Source organism: Prinia subflava, chromosome Z (assembly GCF_021018805.1).
Source record: "Prinia subflava isolate CZ2003 ecotype Zambia chromosome Z, Cam_Psub_1.2, whole genome shotgun sequence".
NCBI classification, from domain to species: domain Eukaryota; kingdom Metazoa; phylum Chordata; class Aves; order Passeriformes; family Cisticolidae; genus Prinia; species Prinia subflava.
The window spans coordinates 74,393,145-74,414,206 of NC_086283.1; the positions used below are offsets into that span (position 1 = coordinate 74,393,145).

The 21,062-nt window shown below is 38.3% G+C and overlaps 1 protein-coding gene across 1 annotated transcript in view; it reads left to right on the forward strand.

Annotated features, from left to right (window-relative positions):
• Positions 1-21,062, forward strand: part of PTPRD (protein tyrosine phosphatase receptor type D) — a 369,891-nt gene that overhangs the window by 207,760 nt on the left and 141,069 nt on the right. The window contains exon 5 of the mRNA XM_063422525.1: positions 18,599-18,787. Coding sequence (XP_063278595.1) covers positions 18,599-18,787 — 189 coding nt within the window. The remainder of the gene's footprint in view (positions 1-18,598; positions 18,788-21,062) is intronic.

Consider the following 21,062-nt stretch of genomic DNA (forward strand, 5'->3'; position numbering starts at 1 on the left):
TCTAGTACTTTGTGTAGCAAGTAGAGTGTTTATCTGACATAATAAAGCAATACCAGAGCTGGGACAGCTGTCATGTTGGAGATAAAGCAACCCATCCACACCATAACTTCATAATCTGCAATAAAATTTTCCTAAATTTTAATTTCCTCTGGTGTTAGCCACAGGCAGTGTACAGACTGACTTCAGACCCTTCCATGGCGCACTCTGGCTTAAAGTGTATGCCAGCACTTTGTAGCTGAATGAGAGAGGTACTGCACTGGCACTGTTTGCACCAGCTCTGCCTTACAGACACCATGGCTGCAGGCAATTAACCAAAGCTGAGGGCACCAGCAATTTAAAGTGAATTTAACCACAGGAGGGGAACAAGGAGTTAATTTTACAGCTAAAATGAAAGGAGTACTTTAAATTCTTTGCTTTGGGGAGATTGACAAATAGTTTCAGCTCTCTAGGGAGGTGGTTTTGAACAGAAAAGTAAACACTGGCTGAAAGACTCCTCTGCTGAGAGAAAATTGGGAGGGAAAGGAAAAGGAGAAAGGTTTTAAAAGGTACTTGTCTTGAAGAGTAAAAATACCAGGAAGATCAAAGCTTAAAACTCAGCAAGTATCTTCTGAGCATTCATCGCCATAGTCTTAAGGAAATAAACATAGCTTGTTACACTACTGGTAGAGAAAAATACAGAAAGCAAAAGTGACCTTTACTATAGCAACATACATTCAGATGCAGATGGAACAACAGAAATCACTTAGAATACTAAGGATACAGTAAAATAAAATGAATATTAAATGAATGTCTCTGTTCAAAACTGCTAATAATGCTAATAATACTAATAATGGTGCTATTCAATTTCTAGATAATTCTGCAGGATTCTGTCCTGGTTTTGCCTGCAATACATGTGCTAAATATGAATTCTAGGTTTTATAGCATCTATTCTTTTTCTTGTTTCTTCTCTTGTTAACTAGTATTGTATACATATCAAGAGTCTAGAAAACATACATACTTTATTGTAATAATTATTAAACAAACATCTCATACTGCCTGAGAGTGTAGTTGTTCCCTTACTTCCTGTGATGGTTTTCTGTGTTTACTCTTTTTTCTTTCTGTAAGATAGACTTTGGAAGGAAAAAGGCAAAACAGGCCCAACCTAAAAGTTACACAGATAGTTTTATTAACGCACACTAAAAGAAGAAACAAAAGAAAAGAAAATTCGAACCCTTCAAAACTCTTCACCCTTCCCCACAAACTATTCACTTTCCCACAACCAACACCGAAAGACAAAACTATGATTTTCAGTCAGTTTCAGCATTTAAACTTAATCTTCCATCACTTTGGGAGAAGAGTCTCACTTAATATCCCATGAATTTTCCCCACTGTTCTCTTGTGGGTCTCAACTCTCACAAAGACAGTCACCCAGGAACCTGCCTTTGTGAAGTCACTCCCATTAGCAGCTTTCCCAACACCGCATATGGGCCATGCCTGCGTATTTAGGGTGCAATTTAAGGATGCCTCTTCTAGTATAAAGCAAAGATTTTCTTCTTCTGTCTCCAAAATCATCTTCATCTCAAAAACTAGAGATCTCTTTTTTCCCTAGGAACAAAGGGCTTCATATCACTTTCTCATTCTCTATTCAAAATTCTCCATTAAATCTCAATTGTATCAATCCCCAACTCTCAACTAGAGCCACGCCTGCCCCCAAACAGCATCCATATGTTACAGGAAGTAATCCATTCTCCATGGTTTTCACAAGAGACGTCCAGCCAAAAATGGCAAACTCCTCAATCCCTCCTTCCAATAATCTTTATCAGTTCTTTCGCTCACTTTATCATGCGGTCTCTCTTTATGTGTTCCTTCTTCTCTCTCTTAGGGAAAAGGTTGGAATTCTGGAGGGTTCAGGGTGCCCAAGTCCTCCCTCCCTCGCCTGCGGTTTATGGTGTCAATTTCAAGGCCGAGCAGAGCTCCGGGCGGCCGGGGCAGTCAGGATTCATAAATGCTTATAAATGTCTCTTGCCCACCCCCGGGATTTCATGGGGTGAGCCCAGCCCGGAGCTGCCATCGGAGGGCACAGACTCCCCTTTCCCAGCTGGGGGAAGGGCTCAGGGCCACGGGCAGGGTGTTTTACAGCTGCTAAAACCCGAGCGGGCCGGGACAGGGACATATTCTCATCCCCTCCGCCGGCCCGGGAGCCACCGGGCCAAGGGAGCCTCCCGGGAAAGGCCCGGCCCGGGCAGGCCTCGGGCCATGCCGGGCCCTCGGGGAGAGAGCGGGACTGCCCCTCACCTCCTTCGAGGGCGGAGGGAAAAGGCTGCCTTGGACTCACCTAGAATGTTATATGGGTATTCCTCAAAGTCGCACCCAGCTTCCTCAATGGCCCAACAATATGTCAGTACTCAATAATGCACTCTGATAAGTGCGTTTCACAAACATTCCAAGGTCCTGACAGGAAACTATTTCCACTTCAACTAAAAACCAAACTATGTCAACCTATAATACTTCCCTACAACCTCCAGCTGTGAGCTTTCAGTCTTACAACCTCTAAGTAGTAGGCTGGTCAACATGTAGCTGTTAGAACAAGTGGTAGTGGTAATGGGTAATTTTACCATTTAGCTAATACTCAGGACTTTGGTAGAGTGCCAAAAGTCAGAGCTGTTTGCCTCAGCATCCTATTGTGATCAAAAACATAGTTGATAGCCATGAATGGTGATAAAATCCCTGGAGCTTTTAAACTACTATTGCACCTGTGTTAGTTCACCTGCATTGCCAAAATGGACACCTTGGAAATTTCTTTGTGTTCTTTTATCTTGATTTTCTACTAACTAATTTTCTGTGTTGTTTCCACAAAAAGACTGCCTGTTCAGGCCTTAAGAAGTTTGATAACAACAAATGCTAAGTGGCTTCGTTATTCTTTCCATGGTATAAGAAAACAATCATTTATTTCTCTGCAATGCTGTGTTTGCTCAGCATAAGATCTATTCCTAATATCATGGTAAAAGGAAATATTCTTGATAATACATGTCTAAATTTTCATTTTACTCAGCATAAAATCTAACCAGTACTTTATGAAATCTCAGTCAGACAAGTGATGTGCATGCAAGTTGACTTCACTTACACAGAAAGAGAATGTAATATCTGTCACGTGTGTCGGAAAATTTTTAATGATCTGGTTTGCTTTGAAGTAGGAAGAAAACATGAGATGCAATAACTTATGAAATGAAATGGCAATGAATTTAGAAAATGTGACAGTTGTTTCGGCAACATGTGTAAGTGTGTAAATAGTTCCATTACAGTCAGTTTCCTCAATGAGACTACTCAGTATCTTTAAGTTGGACAAATTATGTAGTGAAAAGCTTTTAAAGCCATTGGAAGACAATCAAGAAATAATTTTCTGCATATGATTACTGTGAACAGAATACCTAGATTTAGGAAATATGGAGGATTTTTTCTGTAATTTGTACTATTATATGATACAGAATGTTGAAAATGGATTTTCAAAGATCTTTTTTCATTGTGCAGTGGTTTGAATATTACAAATTATTGTAGAAAATAAGAAATAATTTATGAATTTTTAAAAAATCTACTCTAATTTTATGGAGCTATAAAGATTAAACTGTACCCATTTTCACTGTAATGGATAAGTCTGCTTTCTGAAACACTTTGCAAAATCACGTTACATATATAATACCTTTTTAATTTTTTTTTTTACCTTAATTGGAAAGAACTTTTACCTTGCACTGAAAAAGGTAGGAAAGAATAAGATCTGAGAAACCTTCTATAGCTTATCTGAGGTACTCAGAAGAAATCACGTAATTCACGCTGTTACACATTGGCCTTGCATATGTTGCGCATCACCAAATTTAGCCGTACTACATGTTTTCTTGATTGTTATAGGTTGACACAGTTTGTTTTTTTACTTAAAGTGGAAACAGTCCCCTTTCAGGACCTTGGAATTGTTTTGAGTCAGGCACCTATCAAAGTTCATTTTTGAATATTGACATATTGTTAGACCAATGAGGAAGCTAGATGTGGCTTTGAGGAATATCCATATAAAATTCTGAGTGAGTCCAAGTCAGCCTTTTCCTTCTGCCGCTTGGACAGGTGACGTTGAGCCGGGCCGTTGTGTTGGCTCGGCCCCGGCCGGCCGGGCGCTGCCGCTCCCTGCCCCTGCGGACAGCCTGCTCAGGTCTGGCTGTGTCTCCGGGCCCGGGGGCCCCGCCGCTGCCCCTGTCCGCTGGGGGAGGCGGCCGGAGGCCTGGTCGGGCTCCATGGGCTCCTGGCAGGGGAGGGGAGGTTGCTCACACTCCAGAGCCAGCTGAGCCGGGAGGGAGCCAGCTGGGTCGAGCTCACCCCAATTGACCACTGAGGGGTGGGCAGAGCCCCCTCTTCCCTCCCCTCCGGCGCAGGGGAAAACGGGAGGGGAAGCCCAGCCGCTCTGAAGAGCAGCAGCTGGAGAAGCTGCTGCCCAGAGATCACAGGACCATCACAGGCCTGGGCAGATTTAACACCCTTGTGGCAACCTGAAGCTTTCTAAGCTTAACTCTTTCTTGAGATAGAGGAGAAATGGGCAGAGTGAACATAGAGAAGACCCAGCATGACGTCACATGGAGAGAGAGAGTGAAAGACTAATTTGAGGAAGGATGGAGGAGTTGCCTGCTAGCTGGACATCAGTTAGAGTCTTGGAAATGAACTCGATATGTAGATTATCCCTCCAAATCATGAGAAAGATATGCATTTGGGGAGATGATTGTTTATTTGTGGATTTTTGAGCAAAGGTGTTTGTGATGGATTGAGTAATATTGCATTAGAATCTGTGATTCTTGTAGTCCCATGAGATGTTTGAACAGAGCTGAGAAGCCCTTTGTTCAGTGAAGAAGTGAAGAGACATCTCTGTTTCCTGTGATGAGGAATCCTTTGCCTCTAGAGTGGTGAATCTTTAAAAGGTGACACCCCAATATGCCTGAGTTCACATGATGCTGACTTTTGTGGAAAGCCAGCTGCCAAATCCCAAAGAGTTAGAGAATTAGAAAATGTTGGCCTAACTGATAATAGCGAAACATAAACATTTTGGGAATCCAAAACAAGAGATTGTTTTTTCTCAAAGTTCTTCCTGGTGGTCTTTGAGTTTGTTACTGGGTTTTTAAAGGACAGTAAGATGTTAAGGTGGTGCTTTGGAGATAAAAGTGTTTATGGACATATACCTGCAATAGGTCTTGAAGGCTTAAATGTGTCATATTAAAGGTTAAAAATCAGAAAGGATGAACATTGGGATGCATCAGAATAAATAGTTGGGACAAAATTTTTCCAGAAGCACAATATTTAAAGAGAGAACACACACACAAAAACTACCTATATATTAGCAGAATATTTTCCTCATTTGCCAAAGGAGCTGGGAGCTGGAAGTTACAGAAGAGGCAAAAACAACTAGCCCTTCTTTTTAGAACCCTCTTACATTTCATTTAATGGAACAGCTTGTATTGTATCAAAGTGATACATACTCAAATACTCAAAATAGAATGTCATAATGAAATAAAAGCAGAAGGTTACTTAGCACACACAGATTGATTTTTAAGTCTTCTTCAGGTACAAAAAATATTGGAATACTGATTTACTTTTGTGTGGTCTGAGATTTACTGCTATATATTTATTTAGTGGTAGAAATTATTTCTCCATTACTGTAACATCTGACTTGTTCCCAGTTGCTTCTAAGGAGTACGTATAAAAATCATCATGCCTAGCTCTCCAGCCTACAGGAAAAATAGTTCAATCTCTTTTTTCAAAAAGAAATGAGTTTTCTATTGTTGTAAAATGGATGACAGATGTTACTACTAATAAATCAAAAGAGAAACAGTTCTAATATTGAAAGCATATATAACCCTGGCCCTCTCAGTCAATTGCTTGCATTACTTCTGTAGCATAGGGCCTTCTCTGAGTTTTAATTCACCACTGGACACATTCACATCTTCTGTTATCAAGCATTCTGTTTTCTTAATTTGTACCTTCTTCATGCAACTTAGCAGATGTTAAGTGTGTTGACAAAGTTGTTGTGGAGGTTTATTGTGGTTACACTGTTTTTGATGTATTTGACATATACAATGCTATACTAAGCTGACTTGGTCACATTATGTCTGCTCAGAGGCAGGAACTGGCTCTCCACAGCTGTTTGACTTCATTAACTGATCTTCACAAAACAGTTTGTGATGAATTTGCAAGTAACTGATATAACATGAAACTTTCTTTATTCTTTCTCTGTTTCTCTTCCCCTACCCACCCTGTCTGACATGATGACTCTCGGCCCTTCTGGCAACCACACTGGCCTATTCAAGCATTATCCCAGAATTCATTTAGGTCCATGACTTCCAGCTATGATGAACAGCTGCTTTTTTATGTACATGCCAGTGAAATATTCCACCGGAAGTGAAGCATTTCTGTTTTTTTGTTAACTAATTATAATTTTCATTTGCAGAAATTTCTTCTACAAAAAATTAGAACAAATCAAAGCAAAAAGAACTAGAAACAACCATGGCTCATAAAATGATCAGGAATGATTGATGATCTTTTTATTAGATGAACCCTTTTATTAGATGGATAGAAGGTGGTGAGAAAATCAACAGAAACTGAAAATAAAAAGCTTACCTGTACTATACATAAAATCAGTTTAATATTCACTCTGCAAAAGTTTAAAAATATTATGGAGCACACTTTACTTGTAATTTAAACATATTCACTCAGACTCTAGACTAACAAATTTCAATTTACGCTGCTTGTTGTGGATTTTGATTCCATTACCTTTTTTAGAGGTAGCACTGAATTTCATAATCATTTAAAATAATGAAAAAGTAGTTAAAATAATTATGATGTGCTTAGAGGTGTGAACCTTGATCTATATATGGTCTTGATAGTGCTGATACAAAAGAGGATTTTTTTTAAAAAAACCCCACTTTTTAACATCTTATCTTCCTAGCCAGGATCCTTTTCAAATTGCTGACAATATAAATTGTGATTACTTGAATTAGTTAAGTAAGTTGTAGCAAGAGTTATAGCAAAGCTGAGTAAATCTGGTATAGTTCTTATGTTCTCAACATCTTATGAATGAATTCCCACATCACTCCTCATTTACAGTTCCATGGGAAATATTAGCCGTTGTTGCTTGACAAATGTGAAAGTGTCATGTTTAAAGTAATCTCTCTTTTTCAGTCTTCCAGAGTGCCTGCTTGAGTGTGCTCCATTCAGCTTACAGTCATTCACAATACCTCTTTCAAGGCCATGTGAATATTATGGTGAGAAATGTCTTTGAGGAGCATAAGGACAGGAGCAAGCTCCCAACAGATGAGAGCAAGTGCTGCATCACCTCTGTGCAAGCTCAAGGCAGGGCCTCTGCCATGCTTCAGAGCATGCTGGGGTGTTGAGCATTTTCTTCCACACAATAACTCAGACTACAGACATTATCTATCATTTCTAATAGCAGCACTCACTATTATGAAGCATGTTCAATCAGACTATTCCCACTTACTTCATCTTAGAGCAGCAGCAAGATCTCAGGTAGGACTCAAAGTCGCAGGCCAGAGTTCTAAACATTGGGTTTAGGTGTCAAAATGAACCTTTGCTGTCATGAATCCTAGAGTCTTTATGAGATGAAAACCTTGAAATGTTGACTGCCTTAGCCATGTGTATACTGTAAAGTGTTAATATGACGTTCTGTGTGACTCCAAGCTCATTAGAGGTTTTCTATCAGCAGTAGTTATTCAACTTGCCAGAGGACTGGGAAAAGCTGTATTTTAAGCAATGTGTTCATCTGCTAGAGAGAAAGTCCTTCTTTATCCTTCTAGACCAGAAGTCAATGGTGTTTTCCCCCTGTAGCATCCTTGTCTGGATAAAGAACTTACTTTATGTAGTGAAACTCACCCCCCAACAAAAAAGTAATTCATATCTGATCCCTTCTCTTTTTTCCTACACCTTTTCTTCTCTGCTGTTAGAAGATAGGCATCTTCTCAGTATCTGGGAAAGGGAATGTTGCCAAAAGTGGTGACACACACAAGCAGTGAGAGGAATTCCTCCCTCATACTCAAGCATATGAAGAGTGAAGTCTAGAGCACACCCACTCCCTGCATAGCCAAGCAGAGAAATTCACCATCTACTCATAAAGGAGTTACTTCCTTTCTTTTGTTCATACAAAGGTTCATACAGTTTCATGTGTTTTAACTTCTATCAGTACTTTGGATTCTGTCTTTTTGCTTATATATATTAGGAGTACATGATACAAGGCATTGTTTTATGTCTTACATCTTACAGTGTTTTCTTAATTGATAGACACGTGTTCGTAGTGGAAAGACTTACAATAAAACAAGCAAAGAAAACATAAAAATTGGAAGCCACTGTGTCTATTTCTTTTTTGCAGTCACCTATTTATAATCATGTAAGCATTATGAATATTGTAAGCGTGCTCTTCAGACCAATGAAGATGAATGCTGCATTGAATGTAGAAAAATTATTCATATTTTGGATGAATAACACTAGTAAAAACTGAAGAGTACTGAATTTCAAGGGATATCTTCTTTGACTGCATTTTTCCAAAGTTCATTTTCTGTTCTGACAACATATCTCTTTTGTCTCTTCAGCTGTAATAGGACTTGTGTTGTTTTCTTTTTTCATACTTGTGTTTGCTGTTTATTGAAATGGTGCAGTCACATTCAGATTGTTACATCTGTACAGGTGCGTTGTGCTGGGCACCAAAAAAGCAGTTGAAATGCATAGACACTACCTTACTGTTTAATTTACTGCACCAAAAGTACTTTTAACATCATGAACTAAATATATTTTGTTAAAACTCAAGGGATACAATTTCATAACCCTTATTCCTCATTTCTTTCTTTTAGGGAGCTAATCAGTGGGTCTTTTGGGGCATCTTTCTAACCACCTACCAAAGTGAAAATATCCCTTTCTCTTTCTAAAATGTACAAGTTTGATGCCAAGCTAGAAATGCAGAAAATAGTATTGTTCTCCTTTAAAAACAATACTAGACAAAGTTAATGGTTTTGACAAGTTCCTCTGTCAGGTTCTTAAATTCTGCAGCTGTGACATTAATGCACCTAGTATAGTTTGTAGTTAACAGTTTGGGCTGCAGAGTGTGTAGGCTGCATTAAAAAACATTGAGGAAGATTATGAATTCCTTGAAAGCAATGTAACATCAGTAACAGAATGGCCATGATGAAGAAGAAGGGAGAGGAAAACTATATGGTCTGAGAAATCCTTTGACAGATTGCTCTTATTTCTTCTTTTCTCTCTTGCTCTTTTGAATGCAAGAAAACAAGATGCTTCTACCTGGTTCTCAAACTGTGATATTGTAACTTGATTGCCGTGATTTATTGGTTTATGCTCAAGAATGAGTACAAAGTAATGACTTACAGAAAGTGTCATATGTATTTATAAACACAGAGTACTAAGGAGTAGAAAGGAAAGGAAGGAAAGAAAAATAATGCTTTTATGTGTTTTGGACCAGTCAGTATATTCAGGCTACTAGCAAATGCTCTGGTGTACATATGAACCTGCTACTCATCTCCTTATTTACCTCACCATAAAGCTATATGTGATGTGAAAATTAAGGCTTAAAGAAATGACTGCCTGCATTGCACTGCTTTCCCCTTTATTTTTCAAATAAAAGTCAGGAGGATGTAAAAGCTCAGATAGTGACCGGATAGAGCAAGCATGTTTTTTTGTTTTCCTGATCTTGATTCTTGGCAAGCCTCAATTTAACCCCGATTTAGTGTAATCTAAATCCTAACCCTGTCTGGAAACTAAGCCTTAAATCAGAAACAGTAATCATGGAAATTCGTATTGCTGCCCTTTGCAGTCCTTTTGTCTTTCATTCACCAGTATAAAATCCATCATATTTCATATTTTCCTTGTGAATATTTGCATATGGAAATATGTGGGATGTTGTATCCTCTTTGCTTCAGAAGTTTAGCATTTCTTTTCCTAAATATATGATGCCCTGCTCTTAAAACACCACATTCTCTGCCTTTGTTTCATTACCTCAGACTCCAAGTCCTCTCCTTGTGCTAGGTAAGGGATATCTGGTAGGGATGCTTGGATTCCCTACCTTTTGGGGTTTTTTTCTTGGGGCGACACAGCTTGTTTGTATTTCCTGTTACATTCCAAAGGAACAGAAAAAACAGACATCTAAAAATCCAATCATAACCAAATTTTGGCACATTGATGTTCAGATGATATGCTCTGCTCTAAGCTATGACACGCCTGTGTGCAAATTTGAGAATAAACCCTTACTTTGAGGCATGTGTTTTCATATGAGTGATGTCTCTACAAATGTTAATTCTTGTTGTTTCAGAAAGTCATTGTTAAAGCACAGTGAGTGGTATTTCATTGTGAGTGAGACAGGTCACTTTGGGAAAAGCTTGCTCTATGCAATCTAATTATGCAGATTTTGAGAACTGCTGAAAGGTGCAAATTCATTTTTCCGTTTTCATGTCCTTATGAAGATATCTAATTTCAAAGGCTCAGTGCACTCATTTGTTAAAACAGAGAACTTATTTAAAGCTAAATGCTAATAACAATGAATGTTAACTGACTTAATGCAATGTGAAATTGCTGCTTCAACATTCATACAAATGATAATTCAGTCTAAGTGGCTCTATGTTCTGTTATATAGACATTGCTTTGCAATTTGCAGGGTAATTGCATACAGAGCTACTAAACAAATTTGTTTTCTTTTGTATCAAAATGTGCTTTGCACATCTCTTCAGTATACAAAGATACTTTGAAATTCATGGGTTTTGATGGAATGGTATGGACAGCTGTTCTTATGTTGATCATCTTATCAATGCGTAGTTCACATTCCTTGTGTGCTAAAACTGTGTGAAATTGAAGAGAACGCCCAACCGATACCAAGATTTATTTTTCTAGTGTAGCCATTACCCTGCTTAACTAACGAACAGCACCACTAAGAAAAAGTATCCATCTGTATATAGCAACTTTGAACAAAGGAGCCCACAAAATAATTTATTATGTGTTCATAATTACGTCTATTTGCCAAAATTTTCTTTGTAAAGTGTTTCAGTATGAATAATGTTTATTAACTGGCACTTCTCTGATGCTTTGTATCTTTGAAATCCAATTTAATTTTTATGTATAATTAGAATTGGCTCTGGTTTTATTTTTCAATTCCTTTATACGCATGTTTCTTCAATAATAGTACAGAACACCAGCTTCACTGCAAAATGGTGATTTTAGTTCCTCCTCTAGTCTCTTTGATTTTACTGTTCTCAATCCTGCATTCAGTTCAGTAGGAAGAAGAATGATTTTGAATAATACGGTCATGATGTCAAAACAGTGCAAATTATATGCTGCTGCCATCTGGAATAGTGAAAATAAAAGCTTTATTTACATTGTTCTTTGAAATAATAAACTTTATTGTGGCAGTTTATCTTCAGTATCTATAATGTATTCTGGGAAAGTTCCATGTGTGCCTTTTTATTCTGTGAGCTAGAGAATGACTAAAATTTGCCTGTGGCAAACCTATCAGTGAATCTTAAAATAGATTCACTTTCTTTTCTTCCTGAATAGAGTAGAGAACCATCTTCCATTTGCACAATAAGAATAATTGGTTTACATAAGCAAAAATTTCAAGAGGCACAGTCAAACACTGTGAGTATGTATTTTAGTTAGGCAGATCACACAGATTTAACTACAGGTTAATATTCTGGTCTACATATGAATATGAACTCCAGATTCATATTCTGGAACATGGAAGTTTCAATTGTGAAAATACGTAATATGAAATTAAATACTTAACAAATCTACTTGCCAATTTTCTTGATAACTGTCTGGTCCTGAGTCCTGGTGGTATTACCTTGCCTTTATAGTCATTAATCCAAAACCAAAGTCATAACGATTTGCTTTAGATACTTCACATTTGTACTTCATATCCATTTCATAGTAATATCATAATATTGTACTGTAACTCAGAAGACTATTCACACCATTCAGTCTTTCTTGTTAAAACATTATGATGATTGCTAGAGTGATCCAGTAAGGTAGCTATACAAAATGTAAGACTTCAAGACTCAATCTGTTTCTAAAAGCTAACACTCTGCTTGATGCCAGCAGGACCTACACATGATCTGAAAGTAACATTTTACAGAATAAGAAGTCAAAATGTCAAGGAGTTGTGGCACAAATCCTGGCTAAATATGACTGTCTTCCTCTTTCTTTAGCTGTGTTGTATATTAGACATGCAGGTTTATCACAAAGGGTCAAAGCCATCATACTGAAATCCTCTTCTTTCTTTGGATCCAACTTTTGTATATACGTAGTCTTGACAGTATACCTTCACAGGTTGGGAAGTTCCTGAAATTTTATTAAGTAATTACATCACTAAAAAAAATCAAAAAATATTATAACAGCACGTTTTTTCTTTAAGATGAGAGGAAGTAGAGTTAAATGATGAGTGGAACAGAGTTTATAATATATAATTGTGGCACAGCTATGCCTTTTTTCTTTCAATACCACTGAACAATAAGTATGGTTTCTTTTTTTGGTAAAGCATAATTTTAACTTGTGGCTATTTTCAAGATGCCACTCCAGCAAAATTACTGTTCACACAAAAACACTGAGTTTGAGTCTCTACCCTAAGTGCTACTCCTTTTATCAGGGCAAGCTCACTTCTAGGACAAATGCAGCAACAAATAAAATTATGTATTTTACGTTTGTTTTAGGTATACTTATATTGAAATCTGAATTTAAAGGCTAAGGCTAAAGTGTTTTTTCCAATGAAGTTTCTTGGAAGCGAAGCAATTACTAAACTGGCAGCAAGGATATTGTTTAATGAACATGGAATCATAGAATCATAAAATGGTCTGTGTTGGAAGGTATCTTAAAGATCATCTAATTCCAAACCCTCTAGAATGCACAGGGACACATTCCACCAAGTTGCTCAGAGCCCTATCCAACCTGACCTTGAATAATTCCTTGCCAGGTTCAATTCCAGCTTCACCTAGACCTTCCTGACCTCATCACTACACAACCATGCTTAATCCCTCTACTCTTCTTAGGCTGCCACCTATCCTATCCTCAGCTGCCTGTCCATTTGCTTATTTCCCTTCAGTCTGATCAGCAGTTCCCTATTCAGCCCTGCTGTTCCCTTGCCTTCTCTGCCCAATTTCGTGTTCCTGGAGATTGCCAGCTCTTGCACTCTGAGGAGGATTTCTTAAAGATCTGCCATCTCTGTTCCACTCCCTTGTCCCTGAGGGGAAGTCTCCCAGTAGATCTCACTGCATAGCTCCTTGAAGAGCTGAAGTCTGCTTTCCTAAAGCTCAGGGGCCTAACTGTTCCTTGGCTGGCCCATATCCCTCAGGACTGCAAACTCCACCAATGCATGATCACTGCAGCCCAGACTCCCTCCAATCTTGACATTCAAGATCAGCTTACTTACACTGGTGCCCATCAGATCCAGGATTGCATCTCCTCTAGACAGGGGAAGAGCTGGGACTAGCAGGAGAGCTGCTGTCTATTCCTTTGCTCCAGAAAGTATCCCTCATGCTTTCCAAGAGTCTCTTGGCTTGCCTGCAGCTTGCTGTGCTGCTTTCCCAGCAGATTTTGGGATGGCTGAAGTGCCCCAGCAGGACAAGAGCCTGTGAGCAATATGCTGCCTATAGCTGGAGCAACAAGGCTTCAAAGGATCCATCTGATCAGGGGTCTGTACTTAAAACCATCCACAAGGTTCCCTTTGTTGCCTCAGTCCCTGATTCTTACCCACAGGCTTTTGATTTGCTCATGGCTGTTCTTCAGAGCAGCTCTTCACACTTGTTCTACCTCCTGATGTAGAGGGTGACCCCTCTGCCTCTCTCTTTCCTCACCTGTCTCTTTTGGAGAGCTTGTAGCCCTCGATACCCATCCTCCAGTCACATCCCACCAAGTTCCAGTAATGGCAGGAGGATCATAACTTTCTAGCAACACAGAGGCTTCCAGCTTCTGGGTTTTTGTCCATTTTGTGTCCGTTGTGTGAGCAATGTCAAACGGATCAAATATGCAGAGGGTTGAGAAATACTAAGAAGCATGATACAAAGTGAGGCAAGGTCGTTTTGTAACATTATCTCCTAGGGACCCATCTGGTAACCTCTCTTTGTAATTGTTTTCTACATTGTTCAGATCATACACTGAGAAATAAATTTTGTGAAATTCATCAGTGATTGGAAATTATACTTGTGCAGTACTAAATGCATTATTTTAATGCCAATAATGAAATTCAGCACCTTTAAGACACATTGAAAGAATGTGGCCTATTTCTAAATCACTTGTATCTGTCATCCTAAATAAAATACACATATATACACATGTATATATACATGTATTACATGTATAAGTCACTAAGCCACAAGGACAGAAAAATCTGACCTTTAATGGCCTCTCAAAATGACAGTATCAAATGGCTTTGAGAAGTCAGGTCTGATTTAAATTGTTGATGAATTGACCACTAATTGACTAGAACTGAATATTACATTGGAAGACCAGTATATACTATAATTTAGAGCCTAATGAACATTTAATTGATTAGTAAGAAGTATGATTAGTAAAAAGTATTTTCTTGTCACCTCACATAAAATTGTAGAGGTACCAATATATAAAAATTCTGTCATAGTTACTTTTCTCTTACTGTGACTGAGATGCAATTGTTCAATTATTTGGTGCTCAGCTTTGTTTCATAGAGTGTTTGATGATCTATCATACTTGGTATCACTAAAGTGTAAAGACAGTTGTGCAAATCTTGAATAAACTTAGAGAAAAAAATAATTAACATCTTAAAAACTAAATCCACTGTGATAAGCCCTCCAATTAGAAATTTCATTATTTCCCTGGTCCATTTGATACTGAATATCTGGGTTTATTGCCAGATACCTGAAAGCCAGGTTGGATGCCAGCCACAACTGTCAGAAATATAACAGTTCTGGGTATTTGAATGTTACATTGTGATGTTTCTCATGAAAATTTCATGAAGAGCATTCATTCAAAGAGATTCTATGCATAAGGCAGATGGATGGAATTTAATTGCCCTGATTAAAAGTAAGAAAGGGAGGCTCTTTATTACTCCATCCTATTAACATTCGAGACAGATTATCTTTGTTGTACACTTAGGTATTTGCAAAAGGGACTCTAGGGTTTTCTGTATAAGCCAAGTAGGAATGGTAAGGTCATAAAAATTCTGTTCTATGTCACAAGTCAAATCTTGTCAGCTAATACCAAAGCAAAGACTTTTATAAGCAGACATGAAACATACCCTTCTTTGGGAAGTGCCTATGGCTGGTGAATGATTTGACATTTATCAGCTGATTGGTAGAAATCCTAGTTCTGAAGAGTCGTGGAAGCTTGCCGGACAGTTGTGTTCACTGTACCAAGGCCCTGGGATGACTGGTGAATCAGGTGCAGGTTCCTTCTCTGTTCTTCCGTTTGCAGGTATTAACACTGAAAGAACCACGTGGTTCCATTACTAGTGTCATCACCAAAATGTTGGTTTCTTTGATAATGGGATGGCCTATACATGGCACCAGCTTGCTGAATGGAGACAGAATTCAGCTCTTTCAAAGGGGGAAGAGATTCTCTGGTCATGGGCTAGCAGGGGTTATTGATAGGGGTTTAAATTAGATTGAAGAGGGAGATATCAGCAGGTTAGTGATAGTAGTGATAAGGTGTGGGACAACATGCCATCCCACATATATTAGTTAGATGGCTGAGTCAGAAAGAGCCTGGAGAAGTTATGCATGCCAGCACCTGAGCACCTGAGCGCCAAGACATTCCAGCCATACCAAACTGAAAGTCAGCTTCATTGGGGAGCAGCTTAAAAACCCTTTGTGTTACATGTGCAGCATGGGTGGTGCTAGAAATGTGGATGCCTGCAGGTCTGTGACTTTAATTGGCATCATGGAAACACAGGGACCTCTCCTATTACTAGAGTGTTAGAATGAAAGAATGCAGCCACTACACATCATATTTGAAAACTCATGGCAGTCTGGTGAAGTTCCCACCAACAGGAAAGAGGAAAACATGACCCTAGTTTTAAAAAGGGAAATAAGGAAGACTGAGGAACTACAGGCCATACGGTCTAGCATTAGTGCCTGGCAAGGTCATGGAGCAGATCTTTCTGGAAGCTATACTAAGAGAACTGAAGATAATGAAGTGATTGTTGACAGCCAACATGGCTTCACTGGCCTTCTAGGATTGCATTACTACAGTGGTGGACAAGGAAAGGCAGCAGAAATCATCTACATGGATTTGTGCAGAGCTTTTGACACTCTCCCAAATGTCATCCTTGTCTCTAAACTGGAGAGGCATGGATTTTGACAGATAGAGCTCTTGGTGGATAAAAAATAGGCTGGATGATGGCACTCCTGGAGTTGCAGTCAACAGCTCAATGTTTAGTTAGAAGCTAGTAACAGCTGGGGATCCTCAGGGATTTGTATTGGGACCAGTGCTACTTGGCACCTTTGTCAGCAACACGGGCAGTGGGATTGAGTGCTCCCTTAGCAAGTTTGCCAATGACACTGTGTGGTGGGGTCAATACACTGAAGGATGTGAATTGACCTTAAGAGACTTGAAAGGTGGGACCTGAGGAAATGCAACAAGGCCAAGTAAAAGGTTCTGTACCAGTGTTGGGATCATTCCATTCCAAGCACCAATACAGACTTAGTGGAAAATGGATTGAGACTTACCCTTGGGAGAAAGGGCTGTTTGTGAATGAAAAGTCTGATATGACCCTGGAATGTGCACTCGCAGCTCAGAAAGCCAACTGCATCCTGGGCTTCATCAAAACAGGCATGTCCAGGAGGTCAAGGGATTTGCTTATACTCCTCTGTTCTGTTTTTTTGAGACTCCCACCTGGAGTACTGCTTCCAGGTCTGGGGCCTTGAACACGAGAAAGACTCTGATTAGTTAGAATGAGTCCAGTAGAGAGCCACAAGTTGATGAAAAGTCTGGAATACCTCTTCTATGAAGAAAAGCTGGGAGTTGGGATTGTTCAGCCTAGAAAGGACAAAGCTCTGGAAAACTTCTTAAGCTTTCCAATACCTAAAGGGGGCTACCAGAAGGCTGTAGAGGAGCTTTTCAGAAGGGATAAGGAATGGGAGATTTGCCCTAAGCTGAAGGAGGGTAGGTTTTGATTAGATCTTAGAAAGAAAAGCTTTACTCTGAGGGTGGTGAAGCACTCTCAGAGAGGTTATGGATACCCCATCCCTGCAGGTGTGCAAGACCAGGTTGGATGTATCTCTGAGTAACTTGGTTTAGTGTAAGAGGGTCCTGTCCATGGAAGAGGGGTCGAATGTAGATGCCCTTTAAGGTCCTAAACAATTCTGTAATTCTGTGGTTATCTATGTTGCACTTGCATTGCAATTAAGTAGCTCATGAGCAACATCATCCCCCAGGAACTACGAAGATCTGTAGGCTGTACTTGCTTGCTATACATTTTTTCAGAAAACTCTGAAGACTTGTCTGACCTCATAGAAAATATGACACTTTTTAACTAAAGAGAGTAAATGTTGAACAATTTCTTCTGTTAATTTTATCCCCTAATCAATTGCCAGTCAGTAATGACTAGTCACATGTTTAATAACATGTGGCTTATAGTTAGTGTTGATTTTCTTTCTTTGGTTATTTTTGATTTTCGTTTTTGAGTGGAAGTAATACTATTTTGCAATAAAAACATTTTTCACATTGCAGTGGAATTGAGGAGCAAGATTGTGTATTTCAAACAGGTTATTGCAGCTATGCAAACTTGATTTCTGAGAAATTTCCTGATCCTACTTTGCTTTCAATGTACTTGCTAGCAGCTGTCACATTATGAAGGCAAATTACTCTTGTACAGTATTTTTTAATATTTCAGTATTAACCACACTAGCACGATGATTTTGGGTTGTATTTGAGTATTTTAATATTTAATAATTATTATTTAAATGATTTTAATATTTGTCTATTCAATATCACTATGACTATCCTGCTACTTCAACTTTGCTATCCACAGAGCTCCAATGTTTAGAATTTCTCAGTGATTTGCAGTCATAGAATGCATTCCTCTTCACAGCAGTGCCCTGTAGCAGTAAAGCACTATCATATCCATCTGTAAGATGGACAATCAAAGCTCAGGGGCAATAGATGTTAAGAGCAATAGCAGATAAGTAATAATAATAGAAGCAAGAAACATAACTTGGGTCTTCTGAGTCAGTGGCCAGATCTTATACTGCATCATCATCTTTCCTTATATACGTCTCTGGTATAAAGAGAAGGGGTTTTCTCTGTTGTTGGTAGACATGGTGATTCGATATGTCACATAAAATATTAAAGACTCTTGCAAGCAGGGCACTGTCAGTGTTGTATGGTACTGTAGTATGAGTCCAATGATTGCATGCTAGGTAGTGTATCTCATCTGATTTTATATTGTTTGATTATAAAGTCTGTAGCCATTTTTTTAATGAACTTTTTCTTCTGTATCAGCATTTTGATCACTTGTTTGTTGTTTACAACTGAACATTAAGCAGGAAGATGATTTGGTCTTTCATGCAGTACTGCACAACTAACATGACATCCCTCGATTTATACATTTCTTTTTCAGAGGATCAAATTCCTCGAGGTTTTCCAACGATTGATATGGGCCCACAGCTGAAGGTGGTTGAACGAACTCGTACAGCTACCATGTTATGTGCAGCCAGTGGCAATCCTGATCCTGAAATAACTTGGTTCAAAGATTTCTTACCTGTTGACACAAGCAACAACAATGGCCGCATCAAGCAGCTACGCTCAGGTAGGGTCTTGTTACTGTTTCCACCAACGCCCAGAGTTGTTCTCTCTCACTTTTTCTTTCTTTTCTTTCTCTTCCTTTTTATAAAAAATTTTATTTATAGGTAATAATTTCTCTTTCCCCTCTCCTTTTCTGTGTTACTGAGTGTGTTGTCCATGTCTGTGATGTTGTCATAGCTTTCTATAGAGTCTGTCTCTGTGTTTTGCAGCTTCTGTTTACTCCACATTGCTCACTGCTGTGACTGTATTTTTTGATAATTTTTTTCTTTACTGCTTTTTGCAGTACTTGATGGATCCATTTTCTCCTCTTTCTTTCTTCTTTCCTTTTAATTTTTTTTAACAAATTTATTTCAACATTGGACTTCATTCAGAAATTGCAAGGAGTACCAATGGTTATATTCATCAAAACCAAAACCTGCATTAGACACTTCAATTAAAATCTAAAATGTGTTTATTGCTGTCTTTTCCACATTTGACTTCACCAAAGATTAGCAAAGTTTGGACACATCTTCTTTCCTCTCACAAATACATAAAGCACAGTACTTCTTCCCATGCAGATTTATACCTGAAAAAAAATAAAGGAAATGAAATCTTTGGGTAATCTGTGGAACAAAGTTGGGGTTTTTTTGCTGGCTGAGCATTTTTCCAACACATTTAGCCACAGTAGTGTGCGTCCACGCTAAAGCTTTATGAATCCTATATTTTCTGGATCTACAGAAGTCTGCTTTTGGTGTAGATTCCAGCTTTTGCTGCTGTCTCTCTCTCTTTGCCCCTTGCACCTCCCTAGCAGTTCTCTCACTCTCCTTCTGCCCTAGTTTATTCTTTTGCTCTCTTTAAATTAAAGACAAGACAAAAAAAACCCAAAAATACAAAATCATCTCTAAATTTATCAAGTTTAAAGCTTATCCCAAAATAAGATCATTGATCATTGGGATATAATGAGCTTTTTTCTTTGACAATTGTAGTAGATATCGTTGTAGAATCTAAGTTGTTTAATCACGTGTCTTCCCGGAATTCTCAGCTTTTGACCTGTCCTGTGATGTTAAATCGTCTTGTTAACCTACTTTTTGCTTGTTGTCAGCAGAACTGTGTAAATTAACCTTCTGTTAATGTAAATTAAGATTTTTTCACATGTGACATAGATGATTTAGTATATAAAGCTTTAACTGAAAACTTTGTACCAAATTATAAGGAATATAATAATATTTTTATGCTGTCTTTCTTCTCTCCGTATTTAAATCTCCAGAATCTATTGGTAAGTGCTTAGTTCTGAAGCGCACTTCACCCCCACTAATTTCCATATTCAGAATATTATGATTATGATTATGATAATTATTATATGATTAGTATTATTATTCTTAAAATGCATGGCATGCATTTTACTAACAGTCAGTGTAGTCACCAGATCCCTATAGTGGCGCACACGCACACCTCCACAGAAATGTTGTCTTATCAGTCATAGCAACACCTAAAAGAAACAGTACACATGTATCACGTAGATCTAGAACAGTAAATGCCATAATCCAGCCTAAACTACAGTGTTTGTTTTGAGATAGACTTCAGTGTATCCTCTTTTTATATATATATGGATATATATATATATATATATTTAAATAGAATTTCCAATATTTTCCTAAAATATGTCAAAAGTACAGTTTTGTAAAGTTTCCTTTAAGTATTTGAGGCATATTTGATACATATCTAACCCTGTATAACCAAACGTCTAAGAACTCAGATGCTACTCTGAGAATGGCAGTGCAGCCCAATTATAGCCTTTTTGCCCTTTGTGGTACAATGCAACTTGCTTTTATAACCTGATAATACTATCTAATATATTCCTGTTTTAACAGTATAGTAATTCAAGTTTCTCTTAAGACCTTATTTAATTCTGTAAATCTAATTTGATTCTTCTTCCAAAGCCCTAGCCTCCTTCTTCTCGTACTAATGCTTCTTCTTTCTAATCTTATTTGCATTCATATTATCCACCCAGGTGGTACACCAATAAGAGGTAAGAGTGCTGAACTAACGTTCACAGAATGATCTTACTCATTCTTTCTGTCTTTTCATCCCTCTCATCTTTGTCCTGTTTTTGGTTTTGTTTTGTTTTGTTTTCCTTAAGGAAAAAACAAAACAAAACAAAAACCATGGAAATGTCCATCATCTAATTTTCTTTTTCCTTTGTCCTGTTTGGTTATGATCAGTGACTCTCATATTGTGACCTTTCTTTCTTCACATTGCCTTTTTCTTTCCCCTTTTCATTTGCTCATTAAAAATATATA